Genomic DNA, 22,565 nt, shown 5'->3' on the forward strand with positions numbered 1-22,565 from the left:
GTGTCTTGAGAATTAGCACAGGATGCTTAAAGCAAACTGCTGAGCCCAGGGCCTCATATACAAGCAGGCAAACTGCTGAGCCCAGGACCTCACATAGGAGCACTCAAGCATTAGTTACCATCATGATTATTTTTGTTGTCATGGTATCCAGAACAAAAAGTTTTCCAGCAGTTTGTGGAGTGCTTTTTCTCTTATTCCACTCACTATTTTATGAACATAATACTCAAATACCCTCCCACAGATGTACACTTGCATCATGCATCAAAAACATAAATGAATCTCTTTTTAGGAAACATGCATCTTGTCATTCCTGAATTTCTTCTCAGAATATATTGATGAAGAGAACAGAATAACCTGAAGCCTTACTCCTCCACACAGACTTGAGCTTGGCTCCATAATGGCCTTAATCTACAATGTATTCTCACTCTAAATTCGGAATGGACCACCACCTTCTGCTTCCCCAAGACCTAAATGGCTAAGAAAAATGGTTCACTCAGACTGCTAAATAGACAACGTCTCAATGTAGTACTCAGTTTCGTTTGTATATAAAGCAATGTAAAACTAGTCACAGAAGAGAAATAGGACCACAGCTTTCTTCTAAAGATAAGGAACTAATAAACAGTAGTCATTTATTTTAAACAAAGGTTATAAGGGGGTAAGGAAAATTTTACATGGGACCTCAATCATCCTATGCTTTTCTCCCTATGTTTACTTTCCCCAATTAAAGATCTAAAAATAGGCCAGGCACGGTGGCTCATGCCTGTAATCCCAGCATTTTGGGAGGCCGGGGTGGGTGGATCACCGGTCAGCAGTCTGAGACCAGCCTGGCCAACACGATGAAACCCCATCTCTACTGAAAATACAAAAATTAGCTGGGAGTGGTGGCTAATTTAGTGTACCTCTAGTCCCAGCTACTTGGGAGGCTGAGTCAGGAGGACTGCTTGAACCCAGGGGGCAGAGGTTGCAGTGAGCCAACATTTCGCCACTGCACTACAGCCTAGGTGACAAGAGCAAAACTCTGTCTCAAAAAAAAAGACATAAAAATAGTACTTCAAAAAAAGGGACAATATTAACTATTAAAATAATCCCATAGGGAAATATATATACATATGTACATATATACACACCCAAATAAATATGGATCTGCAATAATGTTATCCCCTAATACATTAAACACTCAATATATGTTCTAAGGTAAACTGAACACTGCTGTCATACTCTAAGGTCTATATCAATTTCCCAGTAGCATTTAAAAATCCAGGCATAGCTAGACACAGTGGCACATGCCTTTAATCCCAGCACTTTGGGAGGCCGAGGCGGGGCAGATCACTTGAGGTCAGGGTTCGAGACCAGCCTGACCAACATGATGAAACCCCACCTCTACTAAAAATTCAAAATTAGACAGGCATGGTGGCACATGCCTGCAATCCCGGATACTCAGGAGACTGAGGCAGGAGAATCGCTTCAGCTTGGGAGGCAGAGGTTGCAGTGAGCCAAGATTGTGCCATTGCACTCCAGCCTGTGTAACAAGAGCGAAAGTCCATCTCAAAAAAAAAAAAAAAAAAAATCCAGGCACAAAGAAATATCAATACCCTAACCATTACTCTCCAGGAAAAACATTAAAATTAAAAGTTGAACTTCAATAACTTTAAATACATTTTAAAGCAAATGTAATTAATTAGAAAATAATGAAAAACTTAGAAGAAATGCCAGGTTCTGATAGAGCAGAATATAGATCCATAACAAAATACGGAAGTGATCAAGGGAAGAGACATATATGAAGAATTTTAATACTGGTTTTGACCTAATTTTTTTAAAAGTCTGATTAGTGAACAGCAAAATAAGGAGATACTAAATTTAAAAACCAATTTTACAACAGTAGAGTGTATGCTTATAGTCAGCACACCTGATACTAAAAACAAACCTCCAATAACATTTCCAACCGATTGGTAAACCACCGTGACAAACTGTACACACAAGGCAAAGGGTCTGTGTTCATTTTACTACTGAGGAGTAGATGGCATCAGGGCTGCCAAGCTAATACTTAACTTTTGCAGGTACCTTAACAGCTCTTCTGATAACTACAAGATCATTAAGTGTACAATGCATTGTCTCACATTTAGTAGATGTCTATCCAGATGATGTCATCTGAACTTCAAGCAATTCCCACAACCCAACCAGTCAGTGACTGATGCAGTGGGATCCTTAAATAGCTTTCCCTTCCTCCCAGAGTCTAAAAGTTAGGAAGTTAAAATGGAGAAAGTAAGTTACTCTTCTTCCTTTATTTCATTCCCTTAAAACTGAATGCATCTAAGGCTAAAAACCGGGACTTAAAGTCTCCTCTGGTGACTAAAAAAAGACAAGAACAAACTGATAAATAAGTATGTAACAAAGAATGGGCTAAAATAGACTAGAAATACAAAATCATATTTTTAATGCTTTTGGAAAATGAACCAGTGAGCCAAAAATATTCAACTTTTTATATACATGCAACATATACTTAACAACTATTTTAGTGAAAACACATTTCATTTTTTAATATTTACTAATCACTTCTCATGCTGTAAGCTTTCCATATGATAAAAATCACAATTAGTTCTAAAGCATAGTTCAATTTGGTATCTGAATTATGGTATCAAATTTTTAGAAAAAGGTAACCTTATCTATGAAACGTTAAGCTTCAGAAATAGAAGGTACATCAGCATCAACTGTACGATTAACCCAGGATGACTATGGTAATTAGAAAGAAAAGGGAGTTACACATCTGGGGATATGAAGGTAAGACAAGAATGCAGTTTGACAGAACGTGGTTTGTTATTTAACAAGAGCAAAGAGAAATGCAAATACTATTTAGTTTTGCTAACAAAAAACGAGAAGGTTCTACAAAAAGTACAATTAGGAAACACTATCATTTGCTTGGCTACATTTGCATTTAATGGACATGAGGTAAAAATATGAACCAATTTGGAATGAAAATGTCACAATCTCACAGTCAACTCCTGATTATCCACACTAATGTAAAAGGAGGGGGTATCTTAAACAATTTGAAGCAATAGATGGAGGGGTTATCTTAAACAATTTGAAGCAATAGATGGAGGGATTATCTTAAACAATTTGAAGCAATAGATGGAGAGTTCTCAACTTACTGCTACTTTCAGCCAATCTTTTCCCTTCTTAAAGTAGTCTGTCCTCTAAAGGTTTAGACTCCAGTGTTTTAGGGTCCAAAAAAAGCCATCGGGAAGAGGCCTGACCGACAGACCATCTCCAAACTGAACCATCCATCCAGAGATAACTGAGTTGACGTGACTGACACATATTCCAGTGAATAAACTGCACATGGATGGACACTACATGCCAGCATGCTTCAGTGTACTTTCTGAAACTGTAAGAATGATGAATGAGACTTCCCAGCAAGAGCAAAGCATGCTAGTGCCTAGTGAAAAGAACAAGTAGCTTACCTCCTGCAGTAGATCGGCCTGCTCAATTGCTTTAAGGACATTTTTCTTGGATGTTTCCTGAACTTCCCCTCCCAAAAGAAACTCATCCAAAATAAAATAAGCCTTCTCAAAATTAAAGATGATATCTAGTTCACAGACCTGAAAAGAAAAAAAAGAAAAAACTGTTACAACTTATTTATTTTTTTATTTCATTTTATAAGAAAAAGAATAAAGAAGAGGAAGAAAGAGAAAGAGGAAGAGGGAGAGAGGGTGGGGGTATTGCTTTATTGCCCGGGCTAGAATGCAATCTAAATATGGGGATGCCTATAATTGTCCTTAATAATGGAGATATAAAAGAAAATGAGGGAAGAGAATAACAAACAAGGAGCCAACCAACATTTCGTTTAAACTTCTAAGTTGATATGATGTGGTACTGATAAGAGTGTATATTTTGTATATTTAAAGTGGAGAGTTCTATAAATGTTAATTACATTTACTTGTTCCAGATCTGAGTTCAAGTCCTGGATATCGTTGTTAATTTTCTGTCTCATTGATCTGTCTAAAATTAATGTTGAAGTCTCCCACTATTATTATGTGGGAGTCTAAGTCTCTTTATAAGTCTTGTATGTCTGCGTATTCATGTATTGGGTGCGTATATATTTAGGATCTTTAGCTCTTTTTGTTGTTGCATTGATCCTTTTATCATTATATAATGTCCTTCTTTGCTTCTTTTGATCTTTGTTGCTTAATTGTAACTTCTGCTTTTTATTTATTTATTTTAGCTCTCTGTTTGGTTGGTAAATCCTTCTCCATCCCTTGTTTTGAGTCTTTGTGTATCCTTGAATGTGAGATGGGTCTGGATGCAGCATACTGATGGGTTTTAGTTTTTTTATTCAAATTGCCTGTCTGTCTTTGGATTGGGAGATTTAGTCAATTTAAATTTAGAATTAATAATAATATATGTGAGTTTAATAAAAACTGTTACAACTTAAAGAAGCAAAAGATGCTTATTCACTACCAGATAGTGAATACAATCTGACCAGAGTGAATCAATCTTAATTCTTTCTAAAAATGACTAAGTATCACTGACTTCAGTAAACTTAATTTCCAAATCTCAAGTACTTGAAAACATATTCCTACAAGCTGAATAAGGCCGGACTCTGCATGCTCCCAATGAGGGTAACTTAATAATTTCTACTCACGAAAACTGATCTTTAAACATATATTTTCTGGGTAACATGATCAGAACTGCTAATCAAATCTAAATTCTATAATAGGTACTTCCAAGACATTAATGTTTGTAGTTGGACTTGTTTATATTTCACTATTTTAAACCTTATCCTCACCATCTTAATTAAATGAGTTAGGTCTATAGGGCCAGCAATTCTGAAAGTTAGAAACTGAATAGGCCCACTGATGAGAAACAGTCATTCCTGCCCTCTCCTGTGGTTAGAATCCCAAGACAACCAAATATTAAACTTGTTAGAAAAAAGGTTCTAAAAAATACTATAACATTCAATTTCCTAAAATAAAATACTACTCACACTGCCAAAATACTTGTCAAGTAATTCCACATAACGATGAATTATTTCCAGGGTAATTAGTTCATTGTCTTGATCCTCAATAGCACAGCAAAAATACAGACTAGCATATCTGTAACAAAGTACAAATGTGAAAAAAATTGTTACCCTGTAATCATGTTTTCTAAATATATTCTTGTATCCTATTATGAAAGACCCCAAGTTTATACAGCTTATTTCTTCTTTCACAACAGTACAGATTTTTCTCCTAGACTACAAAAATAATAAATGCATAAGAGAAATTTTGAAAAGCATAGGCAAGAAAAAAGAAAAAACAAAATAATCATACCACTTAGAATAAGTTATTTTGCCCCTCTTTCTTTCAGGTTCTTTTCTATAAACATTTTAAAGGACGGCAGACCCAGTTTTTTCCTAAGTTTACTTAATTAAAACAAAATATATAGCAGATTAATTCAAACTGTAAGTACAGGGAAGAAAACAAACCTTCCAACTGAAGGAGGACTTGTTGAAGGTACTGTCAAGGTGAGGTCAATATTTTGGGATATCTTATTGGAACATGTATAATATACACACAGAGAAGACCTTAAGTCCTAAAAGCTCAATGAATTTTCAGAGTGAACCCAACTACATACCAGCACCCAGATCAAGAGGCTGAACACTACTGAGCCCTGAAACTCCTCTGATACCCTCTCCCAGTCACAACTTCCCATCCCCAATGGTAACTATGCTCTTGACTTCTAACAGCATAGAATTGTTTTTAAAAAGTTTTCTAGGATTGTGAAATAAACCACAAGAAAAGAACAATAGCTTCATGTTATTACAGAAGTTAGAGAAAGAGAACAGAAAGTTCCTATCACTTAAGGGAAACTGAGACCTGTCCTCAAATTTTCCAAGTTCTACACTGTTGAACTGAAGGGTAGTTTATTTACCCTAGAAGAGGGAATAAGGTTGGGAAACTTATATTCTCCTTCAAATTATGATTCTAGCATATGGAACCAGGTTGTGCTTGACCCAAGGAAGCAAAACTGCAACCTTGAGGCATAGCAAGTCCTGTGAGGGGATTAAAAGGGCATTTTAAATGGTTTACATGGACTTAAGGCTTTTGAAAAGAAAGAAAATAAAAACCTAAGATATGCTAAACATAGAATATATCAGTTGAGATTGTAATTTTCACTGAAGATCACTTAAATGATTTTTAGAAAACACAATGGGCAGTTATTACTCGTAGCATTAATGTAAAATAATACTGCATACAGAATAACATGAACAACCTGTTTTGAGATTCAACGAATTCTTGCTCCTCAGTATGAAAATAACTGGTATTCACACAACAGCATTAATTTCAATATTATTAAAACCATTTCATCTTATCTGATGTTTTCAACAGCAAGTACTATCTTTCATCTTTGATTACAGATTTTAAAAAGACCAAAAAAAAAAAAAAAGAGGCCTAAGTGTACAGGGCCTACAAGTGCTAGTACTGAGATAAGAAACCTGATCTTTTGACCTTAACTCCAGGCCTTTTTCTACTGTATCATACAAACTCACTTGGGATATATATTATGACTTTGTGCATGTCTACTCTATCTGACTTCCACACTAAGTTATTTAAAATGGTGGGCCTTCTGCAGTCTTACTGAGAGGAGGTATTCACATGTGTTCATTTATCATCATTGCAAAGGGAGTAAGTCATGGAAGACAAAACAGGGCATCAATGTCAACTTTAACAAAGTGCTCCCTCTCTTTCCCATCACTACTCTGTTATTGTTTATCTACTTAAAAGAGAATGGAGTATTCTAACTCTCTATCCTCCCTAACCCATGCTCATTAAATAGAACTTTGAATTTGGGGAAACTGAAAAATGATACCTAAGATTCCCTGAATTAAGAAAACTAAAGAATAAAGTAACTGACATAAAAATGGTAGATTAAAAACCAGATATGACTAGCTGATAGCAACAGAATGCTAAAATAATGTATTATACAGAGGTTACTAACAGTTTCAAGTAAAATTCCTTTTATTCTTATTTAAGATTTCCTCAATGCTACTACTGAACAATCCAATGCTTGTACCATCCCTGCTCCTTATCCACAGTACTGCCTTTTCTTACAAATAAAAAGCACTTAAACACTAGTCAAAGTTCCTAAACTGCATGAATCACTTGGAAGCATTAATTTAAAAATCATCAGTAATGATGTGTCTAAGCCCCAGCCAATAATATTTAAACAAAAAACAATAAATACAAACCCCATAAGACTATCTAAATGTTTACTTTCACTCAGAATGGAAAAAGAATAATCAAATTAATGAATTTGTTGGTGTAGGTGAACAGATAGCTATCAGGATAATAATGTAGCTCTTTCCAGAAAGCTTAGGGAAGGAAGAAACAAGCATAATAATTAAGTACCATTCATTGAATCCTCACCCTACATGAGACACTAAATGTCAGCTAAGGCTTTTGGATACTTTACCATTCTAATCCTCGCAACAAAGGCATCCGTGAGATATCATTATTACTTGCATTGATAAGAGACCCAGGTTTGAGTAACTTGCCTAGGAACAGCAATTTGACTATAGAGCTCAAGTTTTACATTAAAAACTATAGCCAGCAATTGTATTAAAGTAATCCCATACCTGGCAAAAATTAAAATATGCTCAAAACAATATTTTAAGAGCTTTGAAGAAGAGAGAAATAAAAAATGCCATACTGATTTAGTAAAAGATTACCAAGAGAACCTGAAGTGTACTTCCTATATTTAGGACCAAATGGTTTTAAAAAAATTCAATAATAAGCTCATTTTGTTCTCTTAGTGCATATTTGTAAGTCTAAATCTGAAGTAAAATTAATAACAGACTACTAAGAAGAAAGGTATGCTTGGTTATTTTTAGTGCAGTGGATTAAGCTTACTCTAATTACTGGCACTCAGAGAACATCTGAAACTGCCTATTCTTATATTCAAAACACATGACTTCTTCGCAGTCAGCTAAATATCAGCTGACTGTGGGTGAATGTAGCTAAAGTATCCTCAATACCCACTGGTATGTCATTAAAAATTCTTTTGTTAGTAAAGAAAATCAGTAAGTATTCTTTAATAAATTCTCAAGCTAGTAATTTGGAGAGAGATATGTTTTTAAATTAATTTTAAAAGACCTTAATCCAGTGACTTTTCCACCAAATGCTACACAAAACAGGAATCAAAAAAGCATAGTATTCTGTCTTACAGGGATCTTTAAGAGCATTTATTTTAGAGATAAGGAAACAAAATGACTTGTTTAAAGTCATAAAACTAGCTAATGTTACAAAGGGAACAGAACTCAAGTCCCCAGATTTTTAGTCTGTCTTTTCAGGTAATATTAATTATCCTTATCCCTTTATCATTCCCCCTCAAAAGGGAGAATTTGTATGGCAAATAGGATGAAGAATGTGAGAAAATTTAACAAAAACACCAAAAAGCACTTGCTGGCATAAACAGCAAAAGTACTAGTCCAGAATTTCTCAGGAGCTAAGCAGTAATTCTCTTGCTTAAAAAGGTCTTCTATTCCAGTAGTAGGAAAAACAAATCACTTGTTTATACCAACAAAAAATATGTCTGTAAGTGGTATAGTAGGTGAGGTTTTTGGTATGAAATGGAAGGGGGGAGGCATAGAGAAAGAGAAGATAAATTCCACCTTTTGTATATGACTGATATCTCAATAAAGCAGTTAGTTTTTTAAGTCCACCTTTCATTTAAAGGGGTTTGATGTAAGTATCAGAGTTGGGTTAGATACCCTTTATAGCTTTTAAAAGAAAAAGTAGTGGCTCGACACAGACACACGGGCTGAGTGACATGTGCGTGAACACCAAGCAGTGCTTTCCTTTCTTCCCGGAACAGTCCATTCCTGGGACTGAATCCCTTGCTGGTATTTTCCTCCTCCACACGGGGGACTCCTTCCCCTATCTAGAAATAAGCTTAAGAATCTCACACCTTTTTTAAAAACCTTGTTCCCCACTTCTATGTCTATGAGCAGTTACCACCTCATCTCCTGTCCTTCACAGCAAAGTTTTCCAAAATAGTCTACACATGCTATTTAAATTTCTCCACCTCTTCACACTTCGCCCCATTACATCGAGAGTTCTAGCTCCACTATTCCACTGAAAATGTTCTGGCAAAGGGCATTATGTGAAATGCTCACTGTAAAATCTATCAGATTCCTTCTTCACTTTCATTGAACTTTATGAAACATCCGGCATTGGTGAAACTCTCTCCGTTTCCCTGACTTTACTGACCCAAGACTTACTCTCTTTGGTTCTCATTCCACTCTGAAGGTCTCTTCATCTCCTTTGCCTGCCATTTGAATGCTGATGATCTAATACTTTGTTTTATTCTCCCCAGACTTCCATACCTACGCCAACCACATCCCACCAGAAAATCAGGCTTCTCATAATGAAAGTCACATAGACATCCCCAAATCAACTTGCCCCAAAATGAGCTGAGTTCTCTAGCTCACCTTGTACTCCATTAGCAAACCAGAAATGTGGAGATCACCCCACTCCTCCCTTTCCTTTGCTGCTCTCTCCACTTTTTGTTGTTGTTGTTGAGGTTCTCACTCTGTTACCCAGGCTGGAGTGCAGTGGCGCAATCAGGGCTCACTGCAGCCCTGAACTCCCAGGCACAGTCAATCCTCCCACCTCAGCCTCTAGAGCAGCTAGGACTACAAATGCATGCCACCATACCCAGCTTTTCTTTTTCTTTTTCTTTCTTTTTTTTTTTTTGTAGAGACAGTGGGGTCTCACTAAGTTGCCAGGGCTGGACTTGAACTCCTGGGCTCAAGCAATTCTCCTGCCTTGGCCTCCCATGTTCTTCCCACTTCTAGAGGTGACCAAGTCTTATCAAACCTATCTCAATCACAGCCTTCCTTTCCAGTGCCTGGGTTCAGGACCTCATTATCAGGTAGTCTCCTACTGATCTTGCAGGTACCAGTCTTGGCCCCTCCTGCCTTCATCTATTGCCCTAGTTCAATCTTTTAAGATATGTAAACCTGATCTTTTTTCAGCCCTGTTTAAAATCTTTGCCTCCAAGCTTAAGATCTGAGTTGCAGCCCCATGTCAATCACTAACTGGCATACGGCCCTAGACAAGTCACTTCTCCCAAATTCGCATTCTTTATAAAACTAAAGTTTGATCAGCAATGGCAGTTTTCAAACCCAGGAACTGTCGCCTGTGCAGAGGGCCAAGGCCAAGTGAGCCAGGGTACAGGATCCTCCTTCCTGCTTTCACATGGAACAGCCTCACTTCCACTCATTTTATTTAAGTTTCTACCCATGGGGCAAAAAGCTTAAAACAAAGTCAAACAAAATCACCTGACTAGATTACTGTAAAACATCTCTCACCTCTCAAATGATATGATTTTTCTATGATCTTTAATAAGACCAAACCAGACACTGGATATAAAATCACCCAAAGATACAAAATCACCAAAGATCATTCAATAATAAACAGAAGTCCTCAATATTTAAAAAACTCTCTATGTCTTATAATCTCCATTTCTTCCTAGCCATCTCCCTGACAAAATACCCAATCCAGATTTGGAGTGCAATAAAAGGAAGCCCAGAAGAAAACCAGACTTCTGTCCCACCCTCATTGTATCCCATACTGTTAATTCCATGCATACTTCCCACACAAGACAACCTTTTATATGCAGAAATGCTCTTATGTTAAATTCAGTAAATTATTCAAAAGGAAACAAATGGGGAATAAAGTAAATGTCCCCTCAAAAAAATCTTCCGTAAAAGAAGACAGTTTATTTCTTTTAACCTACTTAAAACAATCTTGAGAAATTTATTTTATGTCATTTAGAGTTTCAGATATTTATAAAATAAAGATGTATAGCATTAAAAATTTTCAGTGTTAAAAGCCAATCTATGAGTCATTTTGTAACATCAAATTTTTTAAAAAATCTGTCAAAATTATCTGTCAGATTTAATCACACACCTACCACAGCAACAAGGGTACTTTAACAAACACTACTTACACACAGATCCTGTATATACACAAAGTTTTAAAAACATCTATGTGATTGAAATAGTCTACATATTCAAGGTATTTATACACAAGATTCTAAAAATCAGATAAAAGCATGTCAAATATCAGTTATTACATTATAGATTTTCAAGGAAAAGGGATTAGACTCTATGTGTACATGTCTAAATTAAGAGAATTATTCACACAAAATACTGACCCTACTTTCCCCTGTAATGAAATGAATTCATTAAACTCTTCTATAAAGATGATTAAGCATGAATAATCATTTGTGCCTTTAATTATGTAACTAGTTTTCAGATGATTCTCCTGCCTTTATCATTTCAGCCTCAGTAATCGATCAAAATACCAGTTATTTTAAAAACACAAAGCTTTATCTTAAACCTATTTCATCTAAATCTTTATTAATCATTATTTATAAATGTCATCACTCAAAAGTCTGCAATTTCCTAAATGACCTAACATTTGATTCTATTGCACCTTTCTGATAAATAAAAATTATACCTTTTGTAAACAATCTTCAGATCTCGCCACTCAAGAAAGCTGCACATTTTAGGTTTCCGTGCTAAAACGGTCTGAACAAGTTCTCTGGTGATCTTTTTCTTCTCTTTGTCTGATAGTGGGACATACCATTTTTGCAGTCGAAGCTTTCCCTGACGACTAAAAAGCAACATAAACTGCATCTGTTAAGATAAATAAAATCAAGATTACATGGCATACTTTGAATCAATAAACTTAAGATTATGTGTTTCAGAGAAGCTCTGGGGGATGGGGCATTTAAATGACAAATGATTGGTTGCCATCAATATTTCTATGCCAGTTAAAATAGCAAGAAATTCTTTTGAACAGATCTACTTCTAGATGCAAACTTTCCAGTCCCACCTTGTTCCTCATTACATTTGGAGGGGAGCGTGCAGGAGAAAAAAAGAAAAATAGGTAATAAGCTGATGTGAAATTTTGAATAAAAATAAAGATCACTCTTTCAATTTAAGAAACTATTTTCTACCTGTGCTATACATTGTGCAGTCTCTATATGCGTCAAAAGAGAATGGTAGATATCAATTGGTTTGACTTTTGAAAGAAACGGAAGACCTGCTATTTTTCACCCTGCGGCCGTTCTTGTTCCAGGCTGAATTACTTGTAGACAGTAGCTTGTATCTTGGAATGCTCTCCTCAGTTTGTGATGGCATATTTTAAGCAAAACAGAATGATCCAAAATATTAACCAAGAAATCCCATAAATACAAATTTTCCTGAACCAAAACATATGTTTTCATCTTACTTTTAAAACATTCCAACTTAAATATGTACAAAATCTAAAACTGAGTTAATGTAGTATTATGACAGAGAATACAAACGTTAAAAAGGCCATAATAAGATTTATACTTATTAAGATTTAGTATTGAGACATTATATGAAATACTTCATTTAAAACAAAAAATAGTATCTACAGATAGAGTGGATACTGAATTCTAATGTATTTTATACTTAAACTAATTTGTATGTATTTATTTGTAATCTGCAAATGTGTTAATTAGACTGCATGTTTCATTTTTAACGCCAAGGGTTTCTTATTTCAATTGGTCATCACAACTGCAAACAGAAGTATTGTTTCTACAAAGGTAATTTAAAGGCAGAATTTACATAGGTATCGTTTTTTTCTTTTAACCATTTTAAGTTCCCTTAACAGCATTACTGCAAGTAAGATTTAAGCCTGATTCTCAAGATTCATCACACCATCTTGAATTTGAAGACGGGGAGGGGAAATTTACACAACCAATGTAGAATAAAAATGGGCCCTAAATTTTGGTAAGATGATCGTCGCTCTTTTGTAACCAACCAAAAAGGTATCAACACGATATCCAGAAATTTATGATGTGGCAATTCAACTTCAGTAAAGTTAAAATGGTCTTATTACCTCACTTAAAATACGTCAGGGGCACAAAATATACGGACATTATTAGAAGATATCGAAGTGCCTCCCGAGCAAGTCCTGAAGATAGCGGCATTCGAAAGGGGCAGCAAGTGAAGCATCAACTGGACATTTACTGCAAACCCGTTACCAAAACTTGGAAAAGAATGAATCCCGTATTCCTAGATCTTAGCCACCACAAGGGGTGAGGGTTTGCTTGCGAAGAGTATGAGCTCAAGGCTGTTTGGAGCAGGGTCCTGTATCCGCCCTACCACTTTGCAGGACGAAAAAACAATGTATTCTCCTTAAAATAAATTACGTGCTAACATGGGACGAAACCCGGTTGCAAGGCTTGTATTCCTTCCCTCGTGTTAAAAACCAACGCTTTGATTTTGCCGAAAATCACACGGTACCACAATTCCTCGAGATTAGCATTAAAAACAATGGGCTCAGCCGCGGCGCGGGCTCGGGGCCAGCGTTCCACGGGTCCGGCCGTAGCCGTTGCCTCCCCCCAACCCCGTGGCCATACTCCATCACTGACCAAGCCCGGGCGAGGTGAAAGGCAAGGAGCGGAGCAGACAATGGCATCCGCCGCCGCGCAGGGGGCGCCAAGAGTCCTCGGCCGCCACCGCCCCCGGCCCTTCCCGAAAACGCCCGGCAAAACTTGAGGCGGTTCTCGAACCACAGGTGCCGCGGGGCTGTCGCGGAGTCTGGGACTGGCCCCAACATCCCTGGGCGCGGCGCGGAGTGGTGAGCAGGACGCGGATACCGAGAGAAGTGAGTTGCAGGCACTGCGACCCAGTGGCGGGCCGGGCGGGCGCGGGGTGGGGTCGTCGGGGTGCGCGCGGGGTGGCGGGGGGCGCGCCCAGCCCTCCCTCCCGCTCTCCATCCCCGGCGCCCCCGCCTGTTCCCAGGGACTTACGGCGGCCGCGGGCCGCGGGCGCGGCGGGGCTTGGCCGGCGGCGGCGGCTAAGGGGAAGCCCCTGTCGCCTTGCTGAGGAAGAGAAGCCGTGGTGCTGTGGGGAGGGGACCCGGCTGGCGGAGGGCAGGCTTAGGCAGAGAAGGGAGGGCGAGCCGACAGACCCCGCCCCGGGGGCCGGACGAGGGAGGAGCCGGGGCTGCGGTGAGTCGAGGGGCGGGTTAGGCGACGCGCGGGAAGCGGCTCAGCCGTCACCAACGGCACCGAAGGCAGCGCAGGCGACCGCTGAGTCCAAAGAAGCCGATTGGACGCTTCTTCGCCGAGAGGAGAGATGCGAACCGGAAGTCGGGCCACGTGACCCGGAAGCGGCGTCTGCCGGGCCCGCGCGCCCGCGCACTCCTGCCGGTGCCCCCCGGACGCGCGCGGGCTGCCGTCCTGGCTGTTTAATGAAAGGAGGACGGGATTCTGCGGCATCCTTAGCCTAGCCGGAGGTGCGAGGCAGAGAAGGTCCGGACAGCGGAGAGCCAAGTTCGAGCTCTGATGATTCTCAGTGTCCCCAGAGGGTGGGTCGGGGAGGTGTGACAGCTGACGAGGAGGGTGGGAGGAGTGAGGGAGTGCTGCAACTCTGGAAAAACAATTCAGCTCTTCTGTGGAACTAGTCACGCGTTCACGGGCCTTTTGCAATCATTCTGTTCCAAAATTGCCCAGAATCCAGGCTGTCCTTCCCATTGCATTGCTCCAGCCCTAGCCCAGACACCTTTCGCCCCGAGCTTCGCAGGGGTCTGTTCCCTGGGCTCGCCTCGCCCCTCCATGATGCTGCGGACTGGATGAGTTACCGTCCGTTCGGCTGAAAAGCCTGGACAGCACCTCACCTTCGAGATCCCGCTTCCTTCACAACCGGTCGCCCCACCAGCCGCCTGGGTTCCAGTTTAGCACTGCCGACGACTTGCTGTGCGTGGCATGTCCTTGCTCTCAAATGTTACATCTCCTGCGAAGCCTCACCCTAAAACCATTCACCCGCATGCCCGTTAGCCTTTATTTAGCACACCTTAAATTATATTCATTTTGCATCCCAACCTAGTTCACTGCCTGGTAAATATGAGTTGGCTGATAAGGACTATAAAACGATAAATTTGTTAAGAGCTGTAATGCTGAGCATAATGCCGGGGCATAATGGATGTTCATAATTTTCTGAATGATAGAATGGATGAATCATCTAGTCCTTTACAGATAAAGAAAGGGGAACCCCACGGGATTAGGTGACCTTCTTTGAACAAAAGCCACGGGTTTCCCATATCGAATGCTATTCATTATTACCCGAGTCACCTAGGTTCTTACAGAGGAAGCGAGAAAATTGCTTTTGTTGGGCCATGCCCCTTTTGGAGAGATTCCATAGTATAGTCGCCAGAATTTTTTAATGGCCTGAAGTAAAAAAAGAAATGCTAAGTTTTTCACGAAGCTAAATGTAATCAGTGTAAAGGGATCCTTTTTTAGTGATTATATTCTTTATGTGTGCATTATACTATCTATGAATCTAAGACAGTTTTTGGGGCATTTAAAAATCCCTTTGTATGGCAAAACAAAAAACGTGTAATAGCTCCCCTTTTCAATCACTACTATGCTGCTTGGAAAGTTTCCTACTAACATGTATGATTAACGTATACTGGAATATTGAAGGAAAGAGACGACACACGACACATAATTGACTTTCTTTAGTTCTTTAGGTCCCTTCGACCCCACCAGATTTCTCCTTGCTTCCTGCCCAGTCATGCCCCAAAGGTGCTTTCGAATGTCCCGTTTCTCTCTTACTACAAGAAACAGATGCCATTAGCCAGTTAAAAGATAGCTCGAATGCTACACAATGAAAATTCGCCCTCTGAATCCAAATGCTGCGTTTCTCTTTTTCTGTACAAAACACTTATATCCTTAAGGTTCCTGAGACAGCCACCTCCAAGTTTAAACTCTGGTTATGCTCCTAATGTTGCTCTGGCTGTGAAAATGAGGACGGGAGACTTGCTGATGACATATTGGCAGTCTCCTTTCCCTGCTCCTAGCCAAAAAAAGGTGGGGGTAGGGGTAGGGAGGGGAGGGAATTGTGGGAAAATAATTAGCAGCTGAAAGCAGCTATTACATAATCTTGGCTGCTTATTAATTTAGCAGAAGGAATGGCTTATTAAATTCTAATAGCAACAGCACAACTGCAAACAACCTAGCAATTAACAGTGCAGGGCCCATTATTTTGTTAATATGTTCTCTTCTTTTGGCAAGTGTATGAGAACAAAATTTATAGAAGCAGATGGTCTTTTTCAGTAGATTATAGATGGTTTATTCCCTTGTCTTAGTATTAAGTGCTAATTGTGCATTCACTGTGAAAGACAAAAGAAACATGGTTGCCATCTTTGTTAGTAATTAACTGCTTGACTTTGATTCCCACAATTTCCCAATTGTAGGCTTTGTTATATACATGTTTCTTCTCATCTAGTATCTTCTTCATCTGTCATGTCAACTGGTTGTCTTTTTAAATCCTCCGTTTTTGTTTTATGGTCCTGATTTATTGGTGTTAATGATACAAGAATTATACAAAATTCGTTTCATGAAAAATTAAAAATCAGATTTTATACTTGTTTCTTAAATTTGAAATAAAATACTTCACTGTCATTTATGCTAAATGTAAGAGGTGAGGGGAAAACAGAAATTTGTACCCTCTAACAATAAGATTTTGAGGCTTTTTATGTAATCTTTCCAAAGTTTTCAAAAATAATTTTAGTTCCTGTTAAATATGTGATGACTATATACTTTTATCCTCTCACTGTCTCAAAATACCATTGAATTTTTTAAAAGGGGGACTATTTAAAACACATACCCACGTGGAAGATAAGAGAGGGAAGGAACATTTACATGAGGATGTCAATAAGGATGTCAGGATACACTGTCAGCTCATCATTTGAACACTGATGATTTAAAGAAAAATTGTAATATATTGATATTATGGAGGAGCAGAAGTGAGGGGAGGTTGAAATAATGCTAAATCCTCAGGTGCTCAAGGGAGGAAAATAGATAACATCCAAAATAAATCACAAAATAGAATTACTAGCATATTCTTTAGATACCAGGAAGTAAATCCCAGAAGCAATTGTGAATTTCTTTCCGTGGACAGAATTTTGCAGTAGGATGTAATAAAGGGTATTATTACATTTTACTTAGATTTTTTTTCTTAAATAATTTTTTTTAAATATTGTAATGAAGTCGATAAAAACCATTCAGTTGCTAGCTCTGTATTATGGACTTATACGGAGTTCCTTTAGCCAGTCTATGGATTATTTAGAAGTTATCAAATAAAAATGCCCAATAATGGAATTCAGTGCTAAAGCTGTGTAGAAGATCACAGAAAGTGTAAAAAAGATGCTTAGAGTTTGTGAATTTGCATCTCCAAAGATAAAGTTGTTCCAGGGAGAAAAGTGGCCTAAAATAATGAGGATTTGTGAACCAAATCATTTCAAAATAGATAGAGCTGTCACTGCCAAAGTCCTCAACAATGAGCTAAAGAGAAATGTGGAACATATGCTCTTTCTCAAAGCCTGTTTCCATAGCTTTGAATAAAATGCAGGAAAATTACTACTCCCCTATTAACATTAGGTTAGAGCAGTGATTCTCAGCCTGGGCACTTTTGCCTCCCAGGGGACCCTTGTCAGTATCTGGAGACATTTTAGTTGTCACTACTAGGAGTAGTAGGTGATGCTGCCAGCATCTAGTGGGCAGAGACCAGGGATGCTGCCCAGCATCGTATCCTGCAATGTACAAGACAGATCCCATAACAAAGAATGATCCAGTGCCAGGTATCTGTAGTGCCAAGGTTGAGGAAGAAATCCTGAGTTGGTCACTGAGATTAACATGAAGTAGCATATATATATTTTTTTGATCTTCGACCTCTGATATCCTTTCTTATGCTTGGTCGAAGTAGCATGTTTTTATAGACATTTCAAGAAATGGAACAAACACTATCTTCATATAAGTTTCTCTCTCTTTCTCTCCACCCCCCCACCCCTTTCTTTCTCAGAGTTGGAGGCATTATTCTGAATATCTGCTAGATAAAATCATAAACTGCTGAAAAGACTGGCGGCATACATAAAGCAGTCAGTACTCTTTAATAACATCTATCCAAATTGGTTTTTAAAAAATAACCCCAGAATATTAGTAAAAGTTAGTTAAGCACTTGAATCCATGAGATGACTATTCCATACATACATACATTGTAAATGTTATGTATCTACTTTATGCTGGGCGCTCTGGAAGGTAATGAAGATTTAAAGACGCATAAGATATAGACTTGGTCCTAAAGCTCCATTTCTTCTGACACAGAATTTCAAGTCTTTTAGAGACAAACCCTGGGTGGTCAAAGGATAGTCACCAACCAAACGTATGAACATTTTCTTTTAGGAACCCCCTAGAGATGCTTCATAGAACCTTAGATTTCTGTAACTAACACCTTTGAAAACCACATGCTCTAATGACCTCCCAGGGCTCTTCGCAATATTTTCGTTTGGTGAATTTTTATGACACTTAATTCACAGCAATTAAGAAAGAGATTCTATATGTTTTAAACAAATGATTTCAAATAATGTCTTGATTTGGTCCTTGAAGTGAAATGCTTCGACAATGATCTAACTCAACTCCAAATCGCTAAACTAGTGGTTCTGGAATATTCTCTTAGAGGACAGGTTGCTAGACCTCATTTTCAGACTTTCTGATTCAGGAGGTCTGAGGTGAGGCCTGAGAATCGCTTTACTAACAAGTTGCCAGGTGATGCTGATGCTGCTGGTCTGGGAACCACAATTTGAAAACTATTGCTCTATACCAAAGAAAGCTATGATATCCAACTATAAAGTTGTGATATAATTTTCCCAGACTAATTGTCTAAAGGAAACTTGAGATCTGAATTTTTTTTAATCGCTGACCTCATTAAGCCTGAGAAGATTAGACAAGTAATATTCCCAGTTATATTCACCTGAAGCTAAATCTATATGTACAACTGAAAATGCCATATGGTCATTGTATGCCCTACACAAACTAATGCACTGTCATATTCTAAGGCAGAAATTGGAGTGCTTAGGGAAACTTGAAGGTTGCCTCATGAAAGTCAGATGCTTACTTGCTGAAAATCACTACCTTAAAAATATTTCCCAACTACTCATGGCAAGTAGGAATTACCTCTGAAATATTTTGTCAGCAACTAAAGACATGGGGTAGAAAGGAGGAGGTTGAGAGGGAATAGCTACACAGAATCAATGTGCCCTGGGTAAGGCAGAAACCAGAGACCCCTCTGTAGTAACCAAAACCTGCCCATTCTCTTCCTTAGCACACAGCTAGACCTCATTCATCTGCTTCCTCTGCAGTTGTGCCCATGGAGCTGAGATCTGGCTAATGAAATAGGAATAAAAGTGACAGGCTTTGCTGGGCGCGGTGGCTCACGCCTGTAATCCCAGCACTTTGGGAGGCCGAGGCGGGCGGCTCACAAAGTCAAGAGATCAAGACCATCCTGGCCATCATGGTGAAACCCCATCTTTACTAAAAATACAAAAATTAGCTGGGAATGGTGGTGCATGCCTGTAGTCCCAGCTACTCATGAGGCTGAGGCAGGAGAATCGCTTGAACCTGGGAAGAAGAGGGTGCAGTGAGTGGAGATCGTGCCACTGCACTCCAGTCTGGTGACAGAATGATACTGTGTCTCAAAGAAAAAAAAGTGACAAGCCTAGCCCATAAAAACCTCTCACAGGAAAATCTGTTTCCTTCCTCCCTCCCTCCCTAGACCTGCTTCTGCCACTTGGATGTTGGCACCCGGATATCCTGCCAGCCTGAGTTCTTGAATGACTGCAAGGAAGAGAGGTACACAGACCACTACCACCATAATCACTCCTACTGCCAATTGTACTTGAAATGAATGAGAAATAACTTTGTATTAAGCTGTTGATTTTTTCCCGGGTTCATTCGTTATAGCTACTAGCATTCCTGTCCGTTCTTGAAAGTTTGTTGCACACTTAGTTACAAAGAGAAGGAGCCATGCATAATGATGGGAAGAGCAAGTGAATTTTCAAGTGGGTAGCTCTTTTACTTGATTCTAATCCTGCTTTTTGTACTCTTTCATATGTCTCCCTTCCATTGAAATTTAAGAATTGTTAAAAAGTCTGAGCACAGAATTTTAAACTACTTGTCTATCAAAGAGGGCAAAAAGAATGATTTAAGACTCTTTTTTACATTCCTCTGACAAAGCCTAGCATTCATACTAGGCAATAAATAAGGCAAATTTTAAAAAATCATAGGCTGAAAGGGTTGAGGAAGTGAAGTGGGGTTGGGAGCAAGCACATTTGGGTAAACTGTCCTTAACTGGCAAAAGTGAATACAATATATCATCCGTCTCTTAGAATCAAAAAACCAAAGCTTGAGATTTGTTTGTGACTCTATTATATCCTTGTCTTCTAAATACTATATGAAAAGCTAAGTTAAAATATTTATTCTAAAGCACTATTTAGAATACATGAACATTTTAGATGATTTGATGAAAAAATTTAGAAATACTGTACACATTTTAATTATAACTCATACATAAAATAATAGAATTTTAAAGGTGATTTTGTTAAAAAATTCTATTTTTTAAGTGAGTAATGAAGTCCAAAGAAGTTAAGCAAATTGTTCCAAGTCATACCAGTTAGTGGCAGGTGGAGAGGTAAGACTCCTATGTCCTGTCTCCAGGCAATGTTCTTGCCACCACAGGACACTGTCTATTGCTCAGAAACTACTAGCCCCTTATCTTTAGGCAAAAGCAAACAAACAAATAAACTGGAAAACCACACTCTCTTACCCTTGAAACATAAACTCTTCAAATCTACTTCCTTTTGCCTCTTTGCCCAGTATTAAAGTATTTCTGTCTTTACTGGCTGACTGAAACCCTTGCAATCTCCAAAACTGGAATAATATCTTAAGAACTGCTTTATGGCATAACCTAATGCAATGCTTTGCATAGAGTAAGTACTCAAAAATGTTAATTAAGTTTAATTGAGGTGCCAAAAGAAGGTTTAGGCTGAGCACGCGGTGGCTCATGCCTGTAATTCCAGCACTTCGGGAGGCCGAGGTGGGTGGATCACCTGAGGTCAGGATTTTGAGACCAGCCTGCCCAACATGGTGAAACCCCATCTCTACGAAAGATACAAAACAAACAAAAAATTAGCTGGGTGTGGTGGTATGTGCCTGTAATCCCAGCTACACGAGATGCTGAGGCAGGGGAATTGCTTGAATCTGGGAGGTGGAGGTTGCAGTGAGCTGAGACCACGCCACTGTACTCCAGCCTGTACAACAAGAACAAAACTCCGTCTCAAACAAACAAACAAAAACAAGGAAAAAGAAGAAGGTTTAATTGGACCCTGTCTCATTACTTCTTGAGTGTTACCAGTTTTTCTGGAGTATTCTCCTTCTTTCCATCACCACTAATATTGCACTAGGTCAGACTAACAAACTGGACTTTATATCTCAGCTCATCCCCTCCACCTGATTCCATTATGGTTCTTTCTGCACATGGCCACATGCTTTACTAAAACATAAATCCAATAGAGATTAAACCTTGTGCTTAAAATGCTTCACCTTCTTTATTAGTTCATTCAATTTGCACCCCCATGCCAGGTACTCACTGAGGACTGGGGATAAAATAGAACACAACTTAGGCATGGAACCTTTCACCAGGTTCTTATGGTATAATGGGGACAAGAGGGATGGCACAGTATACAATCGGCAATCCCAGTACAATGCAGTACAATGTTTCAAACTGTCACCCAGGTGGAGTGCCATGGCACTATCTTGGCTCACTGCAACCTCTGCCTCCTGGGTTCAAGCGATTCTCCTGCCTCAGCCTCCCGAGTAGCTGGGACTACAGGTGTGCATCACCCGCCCAGCTAATTTTTGTATTTTATAGTAGAAACAGGGTTTCACCATATTGGACAGGCTGGTCTACGAACTCCTGACCTCAGGTGACCCGCCTGCCCTGGCCTTCCAAAGTGCTGGGATTACAAACGTGAACCACCTTGCCCAGCCTCAAACTAGGAAGTTTCAAAGAGTACAGTGTTTCAAACTAGGAAGGCTAGGGAGCTGTGGGAACACATAGGACAGTGCCTAGCCCAGAGTTTTTGTGGTAGTGATGGGTGGTGGGGTCAGTGGGGTCAGAGAAGGTTTCTTGGAGGACAAAGCCCTTAAGCCAAGGTCGGAAAAAAATGGGGAAGAAAGCCAAGAGAAGACAGGACAAGAGTGTTCCACATAGGGAGAATGACATTTGCCAAGACAAAGAGATGGGTTCATATCTTAGGTGCCTGAATGGAAGGTCAGTGTGGCCAGAGGGTTCCCAGGAAAAGATAAGTCTACAGAGGCTATGAGGACCAGATCATGCAGGATCTTTCAAACAAGATTAAAACATTTGGACTTTATATAAGGATATTGGAGGGCATTGAAAGATTTTAAGCAAGGGCAATGCCATTATTGGATTTGAGTTCTAGAGCTTCAGAGAGCTCACTCTGGATGAAGTGTGGTAAATTGTAGGTTATACTGTAGTCAGAGTTCAGTTGTAGATAAAATAAACAATACAAATAGAAGCAGTCTAAAAATGATTGGAATTGCTGGAGGAGCAAAATCTGAGCTGAGCTTCCAGGAAAACCTTCCAGAATAGCACTGCAGAACTTGACTGCCAGAGAGCTGCTGCC

The 22,565-nt window shown here is 39.1% G+C and overlaps 1 protein-coding gene across 6 annotated transcripts in view; it reads right to left on the minus strand.

The window, feature by feature from the left end:
* Positions 1 to 13,959, minus strand: part of AP1S2 (adaptor related protein complex 1 subunit sigma 2) — a 33,016-nt gene extending 19,057 nt beyond the window's left edge. For 2 of the 6 annotated variants that reach the window (XR_012515702.1, XM_074391848.1), the window contains exons 1-4: positions 13,450 to 13,549; positions 11,502 to 11,680; positions 4,982 to 5,090; positions 3,459 to 3,596 (exon numbers count right to left, since the gene is read on the minus strand). Coding sequence is in view for 5 of the 6 variants with exons in the window: in XM_074391848.1 (XP_074247949.1) it covers positions 3,459 to 3,596; positions 4,982 to 5,090; positions 11,502 to 11,680 (426 nt within the window). In the remaining variant the exon portion in view is untranslated. Of the gene's footprint in view, positions 1 to 3,458; positions 3,597 to 4,981; positions 5,091 to 11,501; positions 11,681 to 13,449; positions 13,550 to 13,830 lie in introns of those variants that run through there. The other 4 variants (XM_039475393.2, XM_039475394.2, XM_074391849.1 and 1 more) reach the window with 3 other exon arrangements.
* Between the last annotated feature and the right edge of the window lie 8,606 nt (positions 13,960 to 22,565).

Source organism: Saimiri boliviensis, chromosome X (genome assembly GCF_048565385.1).
Source record: "Saimiri boliviensis isolate mSaiBol1 chromosome X, mSaiBol1.pri, whole genome shotgun sequence".
Classification (NCBI taxonomy): Eukaryota; Metazoa; Chordata; class Mammalia; order Primates; family Cebidae; genus Saimiri; species Saimiri boliviensis.